Source organism: Dipodomys merriami, unplaced genomic scaffold, assembly GCF_024711535.1.
Source record: "Dipodomys merriami isolate MVZ:Mamm:240054 unplaced genomic scaffold, mDipMer1.0.p SCAF_63, whole genome shotgun sequence".
NCBI classification, from domain to species: domain Eukaryota; kingdom Metazoa; phylum Chordata; class Mammalia; order Rodentia; family Heteromyidae; genus Dipodomys; species Dipodomys merriami.
Genome location: NW_027206213.1, coordinates 1,177,444 through 1,198,499, shown reverse-complemented (window position 1 = coordinate 1,198,499; position 21,056 = coordinate 1,177,444). Strand labels below are relative to the sequence as shown.

Genomic DNA, 21,056 nt, shown 5'->3' with positions numbered 1-21,056 from the left:
TATCATTACTTTCTTTCACAGCTTTCCTTACACTTTCAAATATGCTTACTCTATTTACCTTTCAAAAAAATAAAAACATAAAATTAAACAGGAAGAAGGCTTGATGAGCATAGTGTTTGGATCAAGAGTATGGATTTGTAAGGCTCAAACCCCAAATTGATCACTTGATTGTTGTGTGTCTTTGAACAAGTGACTTAGCTTCTCTGCAAACTCAGATTCCTTATCTGTAAAACTGGAGATAGTATTTATGTATTATAAAGAGTTGAGCTCAGAATGGAACTGGCCATATTGGAAGTGCTAACTATAAATGATCATTGGTGAGGAAATATAAAGTACTCTCAACACAGGACCTTCTTTTCCATATTCCTCAAAACAGGTGAAGTATAACTATTCATCTTTGTAGATTCCAAAACACATTGCTGGGGCATTCACAAGTCAGCTAGCCTAATCAATGAATGATAGAGTGCAAATATGTCTGGCAAAATTAAAAACGGAAAGTGCTTTCGCAGAAATAAAAGTGTTGGTGGCTTTTGGAAGTGTTTCAGGCTCTCATTAGTGCAGACACTAAAATGAAATGAGCTGAAGTATTTAATGAAAGGAACAGAATCTAAGCATAGATAGTTAGTGGGGCATCTCACTCATCCACTGTCACCTAAAGCCATCTTGTTGCATCCCTTCCACATTGAAGGTCTTGGGAGGTATCCAGAGGAACATTGCTTCAAATCAAAAGCATGGCAACATTGACAGAAACAAATTGGGTAGGCTGAGATTGAAGGAGTCAACCAATAGCCCTTACTGAAAAATATTACTAGATATTAAAACAGAAAATATATATGAAATTGAATAAAAATATGTGGTATAAAATAAACAGAATAAACAAACTAAACAAAATCTGGATTATATGAGGGAGACTACTTTGTCCTTATGAAGCTATATTTGGTTTCAGACCAGTTGGCTTCATGAAGAATTGATGACATCCTCAAACAAGACTTCATACTCCTATAGAAAACAAAAAGATGATACTTTTCAGTTTATTAAAGAAACTACCATGTTTCTGAAGTAAATATCTACCCCAGATAATAGGTTCATACAAAAAATTTCCTACCAACTTTTGTATGAAAACTTATAATCCTTAAGCAAATACGTTAGAGCAAAACTAACAGAATAGTAAAGGAATAACATTCTAAGACTAAGTCAAATTGTCCTAGGAATGTAAGAGTGCTTCAGTATTCAGAAAAAGAGTAAGATAACCCAATTGAATTCAGCTACTGAAGATGGCAGTCATTATGTCAGCAGAATCTGAAATACATCCTTTTGAATACTTACACATCCCAAAGACAGAGGATTTGAATAATAATTAATGAGGCTGATTTAACAAATATGTTTTGAACCCTATGCCCCACAGAGAATAAGCTTTCCTTTCAAATGCCCATGAAATATTTATTAGGTCAGAAAGAATACCTCCAAGTATATCCCAAAGTACAATTTTTCCTGTCCATGATTTATATCCTATTAAAAATGACTGCATAATAAATAACAGCAATAAATAACAGGAAGTGAATAGCAAAATTAGAATTTCTGCTTTCAGAAATGCATCTATATGTATATGTATGTGTGTGCATGTGTTTGTGTGTATAGTGTGTGTACAGCTTGTAGTGAGAAAGAGAACAGTAAATGCAAGAGTTAGAAGAACATGACTAAAAGAGACTATGTAGGATGGAGGTTGCCAGACAATGGCCTGCAGCTTGTTGTTGTAAGTACAATTTTATTGTAGCACAACCAGATTCATTTTCTTCTTGGACTGTCAATGAGTATTTGCTGTGGAGACAATATCTACCCAACAGCACCCCCCAAGCTAAAATATTTACTGTGTGGCCTTCACAGAACAAATTACCAACTCCTGGACTAAGGAAACATGGGCAAAGAATGCAGATACCAAGGTTAGCTGCATGGGTGTGGGCCTCATTTAGAAGGGCCTGGCACTCACTCAATGCCATGCTGTAACATCTTGAAAACTTTAATAATTTTACATAAGAGGCTCTGCATTTTTACTTTGTACTTAGCTCAGCAGATTGTTTAGCCAATCCTAATACAAAAAAAATCAAAGGGATGATAAATATAATTTTTTTCACTCTGTCACTTATAATGAAAGAATCCAAGTTAAAACTAACAAAATCAGTTTGTCTTTTCTCCATCCACCCTGACTGTAGTTCCCCATTTACCTTGATGTGGTGGGCCCAGTCTGCAGGGCAATTACCTCCTTGAGACTCAAAGATGAACCTCGCATTCTTTTTTTTTTTTGGGGGGGGGTCTGGTCATGGGACCTGAACTCTGGGCCTGGGCGCTGTCCCTCAGCTCTTCAGCTCAAGGCTAGCACTCTACCACTTGAGCCACAGCGCCACTTCTGGCTTTTTCTGTTTATGTGGTGCTGAGGAATCGAACCCAGGGCCTCATGCATGCAAGGCAAGCACTCTACCACTTGAGCTGCAGCGCCACTTCTGGCTTTTTTCTTTTTGCTTATGTGGTGCTGAGGAATCAAACCCAGGGCCTCAGGCATGCAAGGTAAGCGCTCTACCACTGAGCCACCTTCCCAGCCCTGAATCTCCCATTCTTGACATCTGCCCTACTCTCCGTTTTCTCTTCACAATTAATTCTCAAGGAGGAGAGGAGAGAGCTGAGAGATTTTTTATTCCTCTGCCATATTGCCTCCCCTCAAGGTACATATTTCTCCCCCCAATGACACAAGAGAGGGTTAGATCCTCTCCACACTATATCTGAATCCCCCATTTGGTTCTCTCACTGCTAAAGGAATTTAGAAAACCTCTCTTGTCAACGTCTTGTGTCCAAGACACTTATCTTCTGGAAAAATGATATTTGAAATCCCAAATATTTAATTTTTCCGTTCGCATCATGGCTGAAAAGGCAAATCATCTGCCCTGCCACTGTTACCCCTGGCGGATGGATGTTTTGGACTGACTGTGTTGGGTTATGTCACTTTCTGTGCAAATGCAATGAGAAAAGAACAGTAAAAATTACAAAATATTCCATTGTACATGAAAAGATACTGCTTTTGCAAAAGTGCTGTTACAAAAATACAACATGAAAACCATCCAATCTACAGAAAGGATTTGTACCAAAAATGTATCTGTAATATGAAGAAAACACAGTTATTGTAAGCAATGCTAGGGAGCATTGTCTAATGAAATGAAGATACATTTGATAACCACAATAATGTTAGGCAAAGAGCAAAGAGAAGCTATAAAGAGCAGGCATCACCATAGCCATAATGTTAGGTAAAGGGCAGGGACCAAGTAGGTAGATATGCTTGGAGAAAAGTGTGAAAACAGTCACAACAATCTGGGAGACAGGTGTGTCGATTGTGGCATGATCTGTGATTTTAATTTTCTTCCACTTGTGACTGATTTTTTTGCCCCACTTAGCCACCCCTCCCAGAATTTCCAACAGGCAACATGCTGCTTTGGTAATACAGTGTTTTTAAGCCATCTCCAGTGGTGCCCTCACTCTGAGTCACTTCCTCCCAAGTGACAGCCTCCATCACCACTCAGGAGGGGATGGTCCACCCCATTCTGGCATTCAGAGGGTGTACAGTGGTTCTGCGGCTTAATTTCTGAGTCTAGAGAGCATGAGAAATGGAGCCGCAGTTGTAAAGTTCAGCTATGAGAACAACTTTTCTGGGCAATTAACCAATTGCCTGTTGTTCTTAATAACAACACCGCATTTGTGGTGAATTTTCATCAAAAATACCAACAGTTGATATCGGAAAACATTTGTAGGTGTTTCCATCTCTGTGTGGGTGAGTGTGTGTGTGTGTATATCTGGCTGTCAGTCTGTCTATCTGTCTAGCTGCCTATCTGTTAGAAAAGGCAGAACAAACGCAAAAGGAGTAAATACGTTGTTATAATAATATAGAGTCATCATGACAATATAGAAAAGACGTATTTTACATCTTGAGGCTGACCATAAGTTTCATGTGCTTCTTGTTACTTTTAGTAATCTATTCTAATAGTTCAATTTTAATAGTTTTAATTTTTTGAAAAAAATTGTTGGCCACACCCCTAAACTGAATAGTTGCTGCTCATGAATAGTTGCTGCTTTCAAGGCTCTCAGTTAGATTGACTAAAGGAAAATTCATCAGAAGTTAGAGGTGAACATTTTGAGCAGCAGAGTGGGTGACTCCAGACTCCATATACAGTGCTCAGTGACTTGTTTGGTGTCTGGACTGTATCTGGAGGAGTTGGAATAGACCCAAAATCCAGGTCAGCCTTTGTGAGTAGGAGGGAAGCTTGACTCTGACCCCAGACAGCAATAGGAGGAGGACAAGAGCTAAAGGACTGGGCTGGATTTGGAGTTCCAGCCAGCTAATGTGCAGTATGAGATGGAAGGAAGGAGACGAAAGCTGAGGAAGAGACTGAAGTGAGGAGGAACAATGAGAAGTGGATATGGGTCCTTGGACTAATGGTGGGTCTACCTTGTAACTCCACAAGCTGCTGAATGTATCTGTATCCTTGCCCATGACCTTCCAAGGTTGGATGAGGACCTGAATACTCACTAAAGATGTGAGTGGACTCTGATAGGGGATGGTAGTGTCTAAGGAAAAGCAAGGGCTGACAGCTTTATAGTTTCCATCTTTAGAGCTACTCTGCTGTTCTGAATTAAAAGACTCCCGGATAATGCCTCCAATTGCAAGCTTTTTGTTGTTTCCTTTTCATTATATTCTAATCCATATGCAAAAGGAAAGGGGCAGTTTAAATCCAGTTTGGCCACTGATTCTGGTATACTGTATGTGTGGCTAATGGAAAGAGGCTGTGTTTTCTGAGGCGTTTAACCACAAGGAAGCTTGGAAACTCTCATAAACATGGAAGAATGCATTTTTTTCAGAAAACAAGTCAGAAGGAGATTTAGGGTTCCTATTTTGCTCCTACCCTTTGCATATTAGCTCTTGAACATAATTGAACCATAATCTGAGGGCAATGCCAGGTTCCATGTGTAACTCCTTTCCAGGAAGAGGTAGTAAATGCAATGTCACAGACATTTCATGACTCTTTATACCGTGTTCCAAACTCTGGAAGAAAACATGGAGAAACAACAAAATTAAGCAGTGGCCTTCTTCAGGACTAGTTGTAACGACTGATTCTTTCTATCTTGTAGTGTGGTGATTCTTTCTGCACACCCAGGTCAGAAGATGCTATGAGGACTGTGGGCGTGGCTCAGTGGTCCATGGCTTCTCAAACATGCACAAGGTCCTAGGTTTGATTTCCAGTTTCAAAAAAGAGCTGGGCGCGGTGACTCACACTTGGAATTCTAGCTACTTAGGAGGCTGAGATCTGAGGATCACCATTCAAAGCCAGCCTAGGAAGTAAAGCTGGAGAGATTCTTATCTCCAATTAACCATCAAAAAGCTGAAAGTAGCTCAAGTGGTGGACCGCTAGCCTTGAGCATAAAAGAAGGCTCAGGGACAATGTTCAGATTCTGAGTTCAAGCCCCAGAACTGGCAAAAAAAAGAATAGGGGGGGTGGGAGAGGGAGGGAGGAATGAAGGAAGGAAAAGAGGGAGGAAGGGAGGGAGGGAGAAAGAGAGAGGACATTGACTCTGACTCCGAATGGACCCAGGCATAGTGAATGAATCTTCTAGAAGTGAATTCTATAAAACTGTCTTTAGGCAGAATTCTTGGGAAACTACTCAAATTTCAGATATTGCTTAGATTCATTTTTGTGGAACAGAGGCAAAAAAACAAATCCTAAGGGTCCAGAAGCCTCCACACCATCCTGACACCAACCTGGCCTATGGAACTGACAGAGGCTAGGACTGCATTTGAGGTAGGGTTTTATTGGTTAAAAATCAGAAATTGTACACAGGCAAAAGTTTCTAGCACATGACAGTGCAAAACTGTCTGTGACTATAGTTCTCTGTGTAATTATGTGTTCAAGGCAATTCTGAGGGGAAAAAATATCCACAATGCAATATTTTCCAGTTCTGTTTATATTTGGGCTTGGAAAGAATCAATCTTTTCTTTTCTTTCTTTCTTTCTTTCCTTCCTTCCTTCCTTCCTTCCTTCCTTCCTTCCTTTCATTCTCTTTCCTTCCTTCCTTCTCTTTCCTCCCTCCCTCCCTCCCTTCCTTCCTTCCTTCCTTCCTTCCTTCCTTCCTTCCTTCCTTCCTTCCTTCCTTCCTTCTTTCCTTCCTTCTTTCCTTCCTTCTCTGTCTCTTTTGCTTTATCTTTTCTTTCTTCTTTCCTTCCTTCCTTCCTTCCTTCCTTCCTTCCTTCCTTCCTTCCTTCCTTCCTTTCTTCCTTTCTCTTTCTTTCTTTCTTTCTTTCTTTCTTTCTTTCTTTCTTTCTTTCTTTCTTTCTTTCTTTCTTTCTCTTTGCTTCCTTCCTTCCTTTCTTCCTTCTTTCCTTCCTTCTCTTCCTCTTTTGCTTTATCTTTTCTTTCTATTTCTTTCTTTTTGGCGGTACTGGGGTTTGAGCTCAGAGCTTCATGGTTGCTAGGCTGGTGTAATATTGTTGAGCCACACCTCCAGCCCTGTTTTGATTTTTAAGACAGGGTCTCACTTGCTGCCCAGGAATGCATCTGAGCTGCACCACACCTACTTTGAAGGTTCCCATCATCACTGGGGTCAGAGGCCTGCTCTACAATGTCCTAGCTTCCCTTCCATTGGGGAGTCATGTGGACTTGGCTACCCAAGCTGACCTGGACCTATAATCCCAATCTCAGCCTCTCACATAGCTTGAGATAGCAAGTGCATACTACTGTGCTCAACTCAATCTAAACAGGATGAGATGGAGGTGGGGTGGGGAGATACTCCTGAATATTTCTGTCAGGGCTGGCCTCAAAGCATGATCGCATTCTCAGCTTCCCAAGTAGCCAGGATTATGGCTTAAGCCACCTGCACTGAATAAAAGGAATTTCTTGTTTCTACTTACAGCTTTGGATCACCAAGGCTGGGTGAGTCTTGCAGTCTGAACATATTGTCAGGACTCCTTAGCTAGGATCTAAAATCATTCACTCTTATACAGATTGGCATGATAAATGTGGTGTTTTATCCACCGTAGAATGGAGGGAAGCTGGAATTGGATCCACTCTCTGCCATTTCCCAAACCAATGCCTGAGCTGACCTGTTTGTGATTGGTAGTCAGTTTAGCTCTTCAAGATTTCAGGATCACCCAGAGAAAACAAAACTAGCCTGGTTCCTGAAACTTTAGAAAGTTATGATTCCCTTTAATGCTTGGGAAAACCGACTATGAATAACTCCACTGTGACTCAAGATAGACAATTATGTAGAGTTATCATCTCTATATAAGAAACAATGATCCATACCCCAACAGTGATGGGAGGAGAAGGAAGCCTGTCTCAAGTTGGTCTTAAAGTTCTTTTTTAAAAAAAGGGGGGCTGCAGTCAGAATGTCCCACATCCACAAATCAGCCAACGGCAAATGCTGGAGGGGATGTGGAGAATGAGGAATGCTATTACACTGCTGGTGGGAATGTACACTCATACAACCACTTTGGAAAGCAGTCTGGAGGGTCCTTAGAAAGCTAAAGATTGACCTCCTTTACGACCCAGTCATACCACTTCTAGGCATCTACCCTGAACAACAGGAACCAATATATAAGGACACGTGCACCTCCATGTTTATTGCAGCACTGTTCGCAATAGCTAGGATATGGAAACAACCTAGATGCCCCACCACAGATGAATGGATCCAAAAATTGTGGTATCTATACACAATGGAATATTATGCAGCCATTAGAAATGACAAAATAATGGCATTTGCAGGGAAATGGATGGAGCTAGAAGGAATCATGTTGAGCGAGGTAAGCCAAGAACGAAGAGACAAACAGTACATGGTCTCCCTGATAAGTGGATGATAAATCCAAAATGTTAGGTGATATGACAAAACTAACAGGACTTAAGAAACAAAGAACTCCCACTCATCTGGTTGAACCACTAATAAATATCCCCATGCTGCTGATCACGTATATGGTATATAACATATGAGCACCGTTATATATTACAGACTGTGATAGACAATTTGCTCCAGGAAAGTTAGAATGAACTTGTGACTTTAAATGAGCATCATTATTCCATAATACTGTGAATTTCCGGAAATTAAGTAATCACTTAATCACAATCAAAAAAAAAAAAAAAAGAACCTTGGGGAAGGGAGGGAGGGAGGGGATGGTAGGGGGAAAACAATGGAGGGGTAACAATGTTCAAGAGGAAGTGTACTCATTACCTCACTCATGTAACTGTAACCCTCTGTATAGTATCTTTACAATAAAAAAAAGGGGGGGCTGGGCACGGTGGTGCATCTCTATAATTTTAGCACTTGGGAGGCTACAGTAGGTTAGTCATGAGTTTACAGCCAGCCTGGACTATACAGCAAGGCCCTGTATCAAAACTAAATGAGAACAACAAAAGAAACAAACAGAAAAAGAAATCTCACTTTGTTCTTCAGAAAACTCAGTAGTTGCCCATTAGCAAGAAAGGTCTTGAAGGTTCTAAACCCTCAACACCCAAGAAGTATCGTTTTTACATCTTCCTCCACATCTAGCATCAATAAACCAGGTGAATATCAAACTATATAAATTCTACATTGTTAGCCTGATAGAACAATAATGAAAATGAGTGTTTAAAGTGAAAGAACCTACCTAAAGAAACAACTTAGAGCAAAACAAGTGTTGGAGTAAAAACAAGGTGGTAAAGAGCCTGCCTAGCAAATGTGAGGCCCGCAATTTAAAACCCAGTACACACACACACACACACACACACACACACACACACACACACACACACACACACACACACACACACACACACACACACACACACACACACACACACACACACACACACACACAATGCTAAACTGGTGTTGCTCAATGGGAGAGCATTTTCTTGACATGTTCAAAGCCCTCACTTTGAGCCCCAGAACAGAAAAAAAAAGAATATTAGGAAATAAGTAAAAGTTCTTAGTAATTAAGAACTAGTCTAAAATGGACTTTAAATGCTTGCTCCTCAAGAAGGCAGTCAAATGTAATCTCCGAATTTGAAATTAAGTTCCTGAATCACTTTGTTGTCTCTCTTAAGTATAATTTCCTCACTGTAGAACTTCTCTCTTCACGAGGAAATCGGACACAGTAGAGAAAGTGTGGGGCTTTCCCTCTCAGCATTAGGCATCTCACCTTATCTCTCCAGAAATTTTAGAGGATGATTGTCCTGGTTATATAGACAAAAAAAGAAAAAAGAAATTGCATTACAGATGGTGAGTGTTCAAGGAAATATCTCAGTTCTAGTGGAAAAGGGAAGTAGAATTTTGGATAGGCTGAAAACTAATGTAATGCCTCTTTTGAGGCACCCAGACAGCACTGGGCAGTGCCAGTGCCTCTCCCAGGATTCCCAGGACCAGAGCCTCTACCCAAGGCTGAAGGGGATCAGCCAGAACCAACCTTAAGGTTTCAAATACACAACTGAATCCTGTCTAAAAGGATGGCTGAGGTCTTAATGATATGATTTTAATGCTTCCAAAGCCCATAGCTAATATGTACAGCTGTGATGAGCCCTTGGCAGACTTACAATGGCTTTTAACCTATTGTTGATGATTGCTGTTGATCTGTTGTTGATAATTTGGTGGGCCAAGTCACCCAGGACCTGTGGGAAGGCTCCTTAGGATCATGTCAGTCACAAGAGATGGATGAAAATGTTGAAAGGGGTGGCATTGATCCAGATATATTGTCTTCATAAACTGCCTTCTTAAATAGCAACTCCTCTGTACAACTATTTAAAGATAATTATAAAAAGAAGCAAAAGGCAAGACAAAAAAATATAAAGCAAACAAAACCATCCCAGGGATTTGTAGAAAGAGACAGTTTTCTAAATTCAATAAATAATGGTTGATCTGATGGACCTGTTTTTCCCTCTGGTAATTTGATCTTATTAAATCTCTTAAGCATAAGCAAAATAGAACGATAAAGACATACCTTTGTAGAGAAGTTGAAAATTAATCCTAAAAATTAAAAAAGAAAGAAAGAAGATACAGATGTTTATCCAAGCCAGGTGGAACAGGTGGTATCTCATCTACAGAGGACCAGGAGGCTTCCATAGCAACAAAGCTGTGTCTTTTTCACACTTCTTTTTCTTTTCCTCTTTTCAAAATGTATTCACTTTTATTATCAAAGTGTTGCAGTTATGTGAGTCAGGTCATGAGTAAATTTCTTTCTGAACAGCCTCACCTCTTCCCCCGTTGACCGCCAGGGTTTCCCTCCTCATCACCCTGCCTCACAAGTTGCTCAGTTCATTTTCAACCTAGTGTCTACTGAATATCACTGCTACATTTGTTCACTCTTTGACCCCTATTTCTGGGCTCCTCCTTACCCTCCCCAAATAAGATAAACTTATATACAAGACCCAAAGTACAGAAATTTTAAAAAGACACACACAAACACAACAAAAGAAGGGGGAAAAAAATCACATTTTGTGAAGGCTTTCACAAAGGGAACTTGGGGGTGTGGGGGTTGAGGGGGGGGGGAAATGACTGCATCCCAGCATCAGAAGCTGATGACAACCTAATGCCTGGAGATTACATGTTGGTCCATAACAACAGAGTCTTGAAGAATAGATTGGAGTTTGCCAGTGGAGATAAGGAATGACCCACACATGAAGACCCACTCCTTTTCCCCATTTTCCCACTTCTCACCCTCTCCTTAGTAGGCTCTGTGGTGCTGTCTCATGAAAATCTTTGTTCTTGGCTAAGCACAGGACTCAGAGTGTCTCACCGGTTGCCTTTATCCCTTTGGCTTCTTAGCTTTACCAATCCAGATCAAAGCTTAAGTGTATCTGTCTTCAAAGCCTGCATAGAAAGAGCATGCCACTCCCTTTTCTTTGTTCTCAAAGTCTAAACCTCAACCACATTTCTTATCATCACATTGACATCTTAATTATTCTGAGTTTCTTGCTCAACTATGAGTAGTTGGAGGGGAATAACACTTCTTATTCTGTGTACCTTGGACAGCTAGAATAATGCCAGCAAGTAAGATATTTTTGCAACTTAATCAAGAAATATGACACCTATAGTATCAGTCCCTTGCTGCTAGTTATGCCAGATACTATCACAAACAAGTGAGAAAAGCATTTAATGTCAGAGCATGACATTACAACCACAACAAATTCTCTAGATGTAGAAGAATTCAAGACAGACTACTTGCCTTTTGACTCTTCCTATAAGCCCTTTGTAAAATTCTAAAACAGCCTAGAATCTTTGGAAAAGGACAGAAAATAACATAATAAATGCCAGTGAGTTCTTGACATAAACTGAGCAAATGTTAACATAGTTTCACATTTGTTTTACTGTTTCTTGAAATAGGTAGTGTGTGTTAGTATATTCACAGCAATTACCTATCAATGATATTAGTTATTTTTTCTTCAATCAACAGCATGTCAATCACCATCCTTATTATACAAGATTCTTATACACACTTCCTTGTATGGGAGACTATAAATATAGAAGCAAAATTGCTGGTTTATAGGCACTGTTTGGCTTTAACCTCATTGCCAAATTGCTTTCCAAAATATTTTCATCATATCTCAGCAATATATGGGCATTCCTATTTTGTCCATGTTCTCATCAGCACTTGGTATTGTCAGACATTTTGATTTTTGCTGAATCTGAATGGCATAAAGTAGTATTTCTGACATGCTTCAGTTTGCATTTCTGTGTTTCGAGGAAGAGCTGAATATTTTTTTCTTATGTTGATTTTATTTCAGGAAGGCACTAAGAGTTAAGCATTCATAATGTGATTAGTCATATTAATCAGAACGCTAGGAAAAACTACAAAGTTCATTATTAAAAAGAAATTCTCTTGAGGGAATCACCAAGGGATAATTATTTTGTATTTCTGCTGTATTTACTTTGCTGACATTTTCTTTAAGGAATTTGCATCCGTATTTACAAATGAAATTGGATTCTCAAGGGGAGTATCATAGGTCTTTGTTTTTCTGTTTGTGCTAATTTCATTTGAAAGAATTATAGCTGGGGGGGGTAGGGGAGGGGCAAAAATCAGGAGCGTGGTGTGTCAGGGCTGGCCTAAACAAAAAGTCTGTGACTCCATTTCGATCAATAAAAATTGCTGAGCATAGTGGCACACCTGTGCCTTTCATCTCAGGTGCATGGGAAGTATAAATAGGATTACAGCCTAGGCTAGTCTGGGGGGGGGGGGGGGGAGGAAGGAGCCTATTTGAAAAATAACTAAAGCAAAAAAGAGGTGGAGGCTTGATTTAAGTAGTAGAGCATCTGCCTACAAAGCATAACAACCTTAACTGCAGTACTGCAAAAGAACATATTTAAAAAATAATAAATTAAAAAGAATAGCTCTTCTTTTTCATCAGGGAAAGAATGACAGCCTCTAAAGATTTATACCGTGGGGGAGGGACATACAAAGCAACAAAGAGATAATCTTATAAATGTGTTAGAAACAATCTCATGAAAGAAAAAAAACATTTGAATACATATCTTAGGGTTCATTTCCCTAATATCAACTTATTTGACCTTTTCTGCTTGACTCAGACATATACTAGATATTGGAAGGGAAAAAACAAATTGTTTAAATAAAGATTTAGAACTAACTTGTGAATCTTTTTGGGCTGGAAGTTCTTGGTTTATTTGTTTTCCAGCATATCAGTGGGCATAGTGGTAGTGGCAAGAGGAGATAGAATGGAGAAAGTTCCTTAACGAAATTTTGTAAGAATTTGTCATGGCTGAAATTAATTCATAACAGAAAATTGAAACAGCCATTCAAATAATTCCTAGGCTTATGTTAGCTTCAGGTGATGAGCCCAGCTAATAGGTTAATGGAACCAGTAGAATGTGAAGAGAAATACTACAAGGCAGAGACAAAAGAACACTGGAGTCAACACCACCTGCTTTTGTCTTTCCAGGTCAGGGAGTGTGCTGCACCACTGGAATGAGATCTACTACTTTGTGGAACAGCTGGCTCATAAATTCATCAGGTAAGCAATGCTAAGCATTTGTGTCTCTCATACCTCTTGGACATGAGTAAAACCAGTCCATGTTTGCTGTTCTCTCTGCTTCTAACCACTTGGATGATGATGCTGTTTGACAAAATTGGCCTCTTCATCCTCTGACTCAGGGCGGGGCTGGGGCAGGGAGACTATTCTCTCTTTTGATCTATGTCACATATAGTAACTTTGTCTTAGAGCTACCAGGAGGAGCCAGGTTTGCTTTGAAGATGAAAATTGTTCATCTTCTCCCTTCTTTGTCCAATAATATATTCTTGTAAAAGGATCATTGACAAATTTTCTACACAGTGTCATCATATCAGGGCAATTAGCAGATACTAGTGCACCTGTGTATAAGGCTCAGAATGACCAACTCATCTTAGTCTGCCCAAAGTTCTCCTAGCTTAGTACTGAAAGTCCCGTATGTATGCCAGGAACACTGGTTATTCCTGAGAAAATCATAATGATTGGACATACCAGCTACATGCTCTATCTGGTAGAATCCCCCGAATATTCTCACCATCACTCCAGACATATTTGAACATAAGTCACTGTAATATTTCAAGAATCCCAGAGGTACTACTTCCTAGGAAGTAAGGATACCAAGTAAGAGAAAGGAGAGTTGGGTCACCTTCTGAGGTATCACATGGCTGTGACAGTGCTCATGGGTGTGCTGGAAACAAGTTGCCAAGGTCTTTGATAAAATGGTCTAATCACTGTACATTTGAACATAGCTCCACTTCATGTCCAACATGAGATGATTGATATTTTTAAAGTTAAGAGTCTTCATCTCAGAATACAGGGTGACCTCTTCACTCAGGTCAATGACAGTTTCCTCTCAGACTCATTTATTGACCAACACATCCCTATCTGCTTAATTAAGGGCAGAAGTTAAGGAAGACCTCTCTGTAATGCCCCAAATTAGAGCTGATTGGAGGGAAGGAGTTAGGAAATGACTTCTCATAATGCCCCAAATTGGAAGCTGCACCAGGAAATCAACTAAATCCATATGATCAAGAGAACAGAGGCTGAGAGAAAAGGGTGGGGAAAAAAACAACAGGGAAACTAGAGAAGCAAATATAGGAGTGGCATTTAAAAAATAGGGGAATCTTTGAAAATTGAATGGAAAGAAATTACTTTTCAATCAGAGGAGGCATTCAGGAGCTCCCATTTTGAATATCTCCAGTGAGAATTTCTGCTTTCTTGGACAAACAGTCCAAATAATAGTTGAACAATTTCAGTTTTCAGGAGTCTTTTTGCTGTGGAGCCAAAATGTCCTTTCTTGTACTCTCATCCACTGGCCTTTTAGAGTGACATAGAATGCATCTGTGTCCAGATACTTGGCAGGATCTGCTGCGCCTCTACTGCTGTCCTTGTCTTCTCCTTCTGGAGTCCAGTCCAGTGGAAAAGTCTCTGAAGTTAGATAGATGTGCTTTTGAATCCAAGCTCCATTGTGCGACCATAGCAAATTACTTACATTGGCTGAACACTGGTTTTTAGTAAAGATTATACAAAGAGAGCATGGGCAAGTTAATTAGTCCAGCCCCTGCCTCAGGGTGGGCACTGGACATCTCTTGCCTAGCTCAAGCAGTTCCTCACTTTCCAAATCAAAGGACGGAGAGGGGTGTGGACTAAGGCAGAGTCCTTGCTTTACAAATGAAGAAACAAATGAAGAAACTGGGGACCTCAGAAATGAGCTTACTCCAGACCATTAGGCTGTCCTCCTGACTCCCTGACTGTGGACTCCTCACTGTGTGGCAACAAGACATCATGCAAATCCTTTGAGGCAAAGACTGCATTTTGTTTCAGAGTGTCAAAGACCAAGTTCATGCTTTATCAATGTATGCGTATAAATACTAGTACTGGGGCTTGAACACAGGGCCTAGGAACTGTCATTTAGCTTTTTTGCTCAAAAGTGGTACTCTGGCACGTGAGCCACAGATCCACTTCCAGCTTTTTGGTTGTTAACCTGAGACAAGAATTTCATGGACTTTGTTGCCTGAAGTGACTTCAAACTTTGATCCTCAAATGTCAGCCTCCTGATTACCTAGGATGGCTCCATCAATATTTTTGAATCAATAAATGATTGGATGACTTTTACTTAGCCATTTGAATAAATAGGCTAAGGCAGCTGATACTGCAAAAAAGAAATCCGTTCAAGAATAGTGGTGATATTTATCAAATGTGTAACATTCCCAATTTCAGTGAGGTTCTTAACATACCAAGTCCGGTTATTTGCCTTTAGCCTGACTCCTGTCTTCCTAATAATGATTCTAATTCTTCACCACTTTCCTTAAGTCCCCAAGCTACATCTCGTACGTTTCTTTCTCAGCAGAGCGTCTCATCACCTATTCTATTCAGAACCCAGAGAAGAGCAGATGATTGCTTCAAGTTCCAATCCTGCTCCTAACAGTTTCATGTATGTCCTGAGGGCTAAATGTTTTCCCTTTTAAAAGCCAACTTCCCCATGTTAGTCCCATTTTGTGCCATCCCTAGACTCTCATAGGTCTTCGTTTCTCTTTCCCCTGGCACTTTCTCCCAGACTTCAATTAAACACTTTGTCCTTTGTCCCCAGAAGAAATGATGACAAAAAATTTGGTCCTGTCTTTCTATAGCTACAACTCTTATTTCTTTCCTTGCTGTCTCCATACTCTTTCCTCTCATTCATTGCTTAGCCACTACCATCTTGCCTCTGTCTCCAACTTCTACCTCTTGAGTCTCATCACCACCACTAACAATGTCCTCAGCAAGTACATTGTATTCCTTAGTTTGCTGTATAGAGATTCCTTAACTAATGCCAATTTATCCCTCCTTAAATTTCCCTCCTGCACTAGCCCTGACTTTCCTTTTCTCTCACCAACCTTTGCTAGTTCTTCAGTCAGTGTTGATTCTATTTGGCTCACAATTATTCTCACTGATGTCAGTTTCTCTAAACACCTTTGCCCATATCCGTTGACAATTCCTAGTTATCAATCTCCAGTCTGGATTCATATACCAGTTATGTCATGACCCACATTCCCCACATTTCAAATCTGTTCCTTTCAGAGCTGAATTCAAGGGTAAACACAGCTATGTAATAATGACTTAGAGCCCAAATTCTAGAATGAGAACTTTTATGCCCCAGTCCACCATTCCCTGTTGCATAACTTGGGGAAAGCTGCTACATTTTTCAAGGCCCATTTTCCTCTTATAGAAAACAGAATTCATGCCTACCTTATGCATTTGTTCCAAGTGTTAAAAGATCATAACTTTAATCAAGACAGTGCATAATACATGCAACTTTTTAAGAAGTTGAAAAAGTTGGCCTTTGCTATATTACAATGATGATGATTGCTTTCATCATGTAGAACATGGTATCCAGTGCCCTAGCATTGATGAGATGGTAGGTAGCAGTCAACTTAGGTGCCAAGGGAAGGTGCCAGGGGAAGGTGCCAGTCAACTCCATCAGCTCAGGACAAGGAACCAAAGTCTTTTTCAAAAGATCAATGTTCAATTCACCAGGTATTACATGAGCCCTACCAGGTTCTAAAACATGCTATATTTTCAGAGATGTGTCAGATACAATAGAAATAATTTAGGCAATAGGAGCCATTAGAGGTTTTGTAGCAGATAAGTGATTGGATCTGACTTATGCTTTAAAAAATAATTTGGGGAGCAGTGTGATGAATACATGGGAGCAAGAAATGACACCAAGAAAGGAGGTCAGCTTAGAAACACTTGCACCGGCCAGATGACTGAGGCGAAGGCCCTAAGCTAAGGGATAGGAAGGGAGGACCAGGTTTGAAGATTGCTTAGGGAAGTGGGAACTATGAGGTTTGGAACTAGGTCGAGTGTGGGAGATTATTACCTTGTGAAGACATAATGTGATGCTAGAATGAGTGAACTAGTTGGGCCCAGAGAGAGCCACACAGGTGGCATTGCATTGCTGAGCCCACTATAGTCTGGCATCCAGCCTGCCATCTGAGAAACATGTTTGGTCCCCAGCTGAGAGTTGTGCTTCCTACTAGAGTGTGAGTTTTACATTGGCAATGCTCTTGAATACTGTCACATAAAAACAATGCCAGACTACTCATTAAAAGTGAGACCAACTGGAATACATACTCTGTAGCCAGTAACTTCATTTTCTCCTTAAAAGATAACATTCTGGGAAGCCAGGGAAAAATTAAAAACTCATTGTAATCCTACTTTCAGATGAAAGGGAGGTTGTTATAGGATGTTAATGGCTAATAGCATCAAGCTATGACAGTCTAACTCCTTTTCTTCACGTTAGGTTTTGTCAGCTGTGTATATCAGCATTTCACATTTTATAGACATTTTGCAGTCCAGGCCTCTTCTAGAAGCATCTTTCACACAGAATCTAAGGCAGGGATGGATTTTTTTCTCACTTGTGACCCATGTTCCCTGAGAGATCATGTCCAAGCAGAAGGGGTCTCCAGGAAGACACAGCAGGCCTTCTCTTTGTTAACAATTTTGAATCTAGTGGCCAAATGCTTGAGACACCAGCTGTACCCCTCCCCCTCCCCCTACTTGATTTTAATTCCTCAGCTCTGGCAGCCCTGGTGCAAAGCAAAAACAAACAGTAACAACAACAACAAAGGGTAAACCTGGAAAGGAACACAACACCACAGGTTTTCTGTCTATCCTAATGGGGTTTGTTTTCCTTACAGTCCACAGCTAAGGATGTCCTTTATTGTCTTCTCTACTCGAGGAACAACCTTAATGAAACTAACGGAAGACAGGTAAGGTGACTTCTCATTCTTGTCATTAGAACGTCTATCTCTTCCTGAGGAGCTCTGAGATTTGCACACCATTGTTCCCTTCTACATACCCAAACGTACTGGCCTATAGAGGAAATTTGGTAAATGATATCTCTAAAATACTGGCTGAAAGAATCAGGCTTACAGATCTTCCAGATTGGTGGTACACGTGACTTACGGTGTTGTAATTGAGCAAAGAAGTCTATTTGTTTTTTTCTTTATTGTATATCTTATTTGATCTCCACAAGACAATGAAAGATTCATTATTATATCTGTGTAATATTGAAGTAAATTTATAGGGTTAAAAAACTGTTCAAAACAAGGCGTGGATTAGTAAACATTCTCGTTTCAACAGGAACAAGCTTGTGGTTGATTTGAAAGAAATAATATAAAAGATACCCAAACAATTTGCAGTGTATGTGTGCATACATCATACATGTGTTTGAACACAGTATAGATCAATATAAATATAAATGTCATAGATTTAGATATAGATATGGTCTAGTGATCAAGTATGCATAGAGGAAAATTATGGGAAGATTGAAGGAGTAAGATAGAAAATAGTGTATTAAGATGAATTGAAGGAGATATAATTAGAAAAACAACACATAGAACTTTACATATCATTTTATATTTATCCTCATAACATTGTTATGAGGATAACAATGTCATGAGGTAACTGGTAACTGTGGTATATGTAATACACTGTTTTTTTCCTAACTTCTTGTAAGATTTCTTCTTTATCTTTAGTACTCACTGCTTGTGATGTGTTTGGGCAGGTTTTGAGTTTATCTGATTTGGGCTTTACAAAGCTTCTTGAACCTATAAACACAACTTTTACCAAATTTGAGAAGGTTCCAGCCATTACTTTTCAAGTTTGTTTTTTTTTTAAGTCTGTACCAATCATTTCCTCCTCTTTCTGGGACTCCAATGATGAAAGTATTAGATCTTTGGATCTTATTCCAGATTCCCTGAAGGTCTATTTATTTCTTTTTCAATTTTTTCTCTGTTTTTCAATTTGGTAATTTCTGTTGCTGTTTCTTCAGCTTCACTAACTATCCTGTCACTCCTTCAGCTATTTACTTAATTCACTACATTTTTTTTGGGGGGGTGGGAATGCTAGGAACTGAACCCTCTTAGGTCCCTACACAGGGCAAGAAAGTATTCTACCACTGAACACCTACATTTCTCTAGCCCCATTCAATATATCATTACAGACATTGAGGTTTTCAATTCTAAAATTTTACTGTTCTTTTCAAGCTTTTTTATGTCTCTGCTTAAGAGAGTTCTATATTCCTGTTCATTTCCAGTGTGTTCTGCATGATCTTATAGAATACAGTCATTGTAACTGTTTTCAAGTCTGTATTAGGTGTCTAACATCTCAGGATCAGCAACTTAATTGCCTTTGCCCTGGAGAATTGATTTCTAGGTCCTTTTATTTGTTGAGTGATTCTAGAGGATAACATGAAATTTTTGAATTGTATGCTGTTTAGACTAAGGATCATGTTTAAATTTTCTGGAAAACGTTGAATTTTTTTTCTGTGTTTGCTGTGGTAAGCAATAACCCCCGTTATACTCAGCCCACAAGTGCTATCTCTTCTGTGGATGGTGGTTTCAGTGTCAGCACAAACACTTTGCTTAACTTTTCATTTCTGTCCAAAGTCCAAAGCTGTGCATGTGTGGCTCAGGGTTGAGCCTGGGACTTACTACTTTCATATCCAGAATCCATCCATCAATCTGGCCCATGGAGGACCCCTCTCCAAATACCCTGGCAAAAAAGACGGGTTTTCTGTGGGAACTTTGGCCACCCTCAATGCTGATAAACAACTCTCCATTGAGGCCACCCTTGGAAAAATGAAAACTCTCTTCCCCTTTTTTAAACCATGGTATGGGGGACTTTCCCAGAAATATGGGGATTTTTAGACAATCTCTAGCCACTGCCACGTGACTAAGATTTACCTCAGGTTGAGAACATAAAAAAGAAAAGGGGAAATCTGGAACTCAACCTTGTGTGGGTTGTTTCTCTAGGCTTTAACTATCTTACCCAATCTACCAGCTGATCTTACTCTATCATCTTCATGCAACTGCTTTTTGACTTAAATTAAAAGTTTTTGCCCATGCCAGAAGCATGGGCACCGCAAAACATGCTTTACCTTGTCTGTTGTTACTTGAGTTTTACAGATGAAGACAATAGGTTGAAACACTCTTCTGAGGTCAAAGAAGTATCCTGATGGCTGAGTTCTGAATGTGGTCCAATTCATGAACTTTCCATCATACCATGTTGCTCTTCTCATACTTCTGAGCTTCTTCAGTTTAAATAATTGGCAAATTGTAACAAAGTCTGCAGCTCATTGCATTAGCATTGCAGAGTGTGAAATGATAAGGTAAATATTATTGGAATAATATAATTTACTGTTATCTACTACATATGATTCCCCACATACTACAAGGACAGGCCCAATATTAATTGACATACCTCAAATGTTTCATTGTCTCAAAAGGAGATCACTTCAAAAAGTTCCACTGTTCATTTAATATAAATCAGGAATCAATGTTCAATGTAATCAAATGCATTTCTGTCATTTGTTAAAATAGTCACAGATTTTCCTTTATCTACCAGAATAGTGATGTTCATTAGAAACATTTAAAAATATTGGGCCATTCTTGTATTTTGGTTATTATGTTTTTTCCATATAAATATGGACTCTATTTTGTATATGTTATTTAGAAATTCAGTATCCTGATTCAAAATTGTGAGTGGGCTGCTGTTGTTCTTTTGATGGCTACTTTTCTTTTTCTTTTTCATTTAAATCAATGCTTTTTCTAGAATTTATTTTATGTTAAAAGATCAACAGCCAGCATTCCATCACTCTACTGATTAGCCATTTTTTCCAGTCCAATGATGGACTAATCTTTTACTAGCCACTAAAAAAGTCAGAATCTTTGATAGCCTTGGGTCTATTGCTGGGTTTTGTAATCTGTTTCTGTACTATTTGTTTTTTTGTGTCTATTTCTATACTCAGACCACATTGCCTTAATTAGTTTTAACATCTGGAAAAACCAATACCTCTTCATTCTAATACTGAGCAAAAATCCCCCTGGTCTTTAGTGAATTATTTTCCTAACCGTGTGCATTTTTAAATATTTTTTGTGTTCCAAAATACTTTTAGAGTTTCATTTTCATTGTAAGAAAAGTATGGGTAAATCTTAGCAGCAATACAACTACATTTTGGCTATATTTTATTTATTTTCTTAGTTAAGGATAT

General features: G+C 39.3%; 1 protein-coding gene and 2 long non-coding RNA genes across 4 annotated transcripts in view; 1 reads left to right on the top strand and 2 right to left on the bottom strand.

Annotated features, from left to right (window-relative positions):
• The window catches only part of Antxr1 (ANTXR cell adhesion molecule 1), a 213,392-nt gene that overhangs the window by 14,181 nt on the left and 178,155 nt on the right, over positions 1-21,056 (top strand). The window contains exons 2-3 of the mRNA XM_070004483.1: positions 12,953-13,024; positions 17,701-17,772. Coding sequence (XP_069860584.1) covers positions 12,953-13,024; positions 17,701-17,772 — 144 coding nt within the window. The remainder of the gene's footprint in view (positions 1-12,952; positions 13,025-17,700; positions 17,773-21,056) is intronic.
• Positions 654-16,063, bottom strand: LOC138815226 (uncharacterized). Of its 2 annotated transcripts, none has more exons than XR_011368221.1 (4): positions 15,895-16,063; positions 14,171-14,446; positions 4,944-5,083; positions 654-999 (listed from the first exon to the last, which is right to left on the bottom strand). It is a non-coding gene; the product is annotated as an uncharacterized lncRNA (long non-coding RNA). The 2 variants fall into 2 exon arrangements; XR_011368222.1 differs by lacking the exons at positions 14,171-14,446; positions 15,895-16,063 and adding exons at positions 9,205-9,238; positions 9,596-9,640.
• Positions 9,732-10,840, bottom strand: LOC138815227 (uncharacterized). The gene is made up of 3 exons (XR_011368223.1): positions 10,716-10,840; positions 10,000-10,025; positions 9,732-9,796 (listed from the first exon to the last, which is right to left on the bottom strand). It is a non-coding gene; the product is annotated as an uncharacterized lncRNA (long non-coding RNA).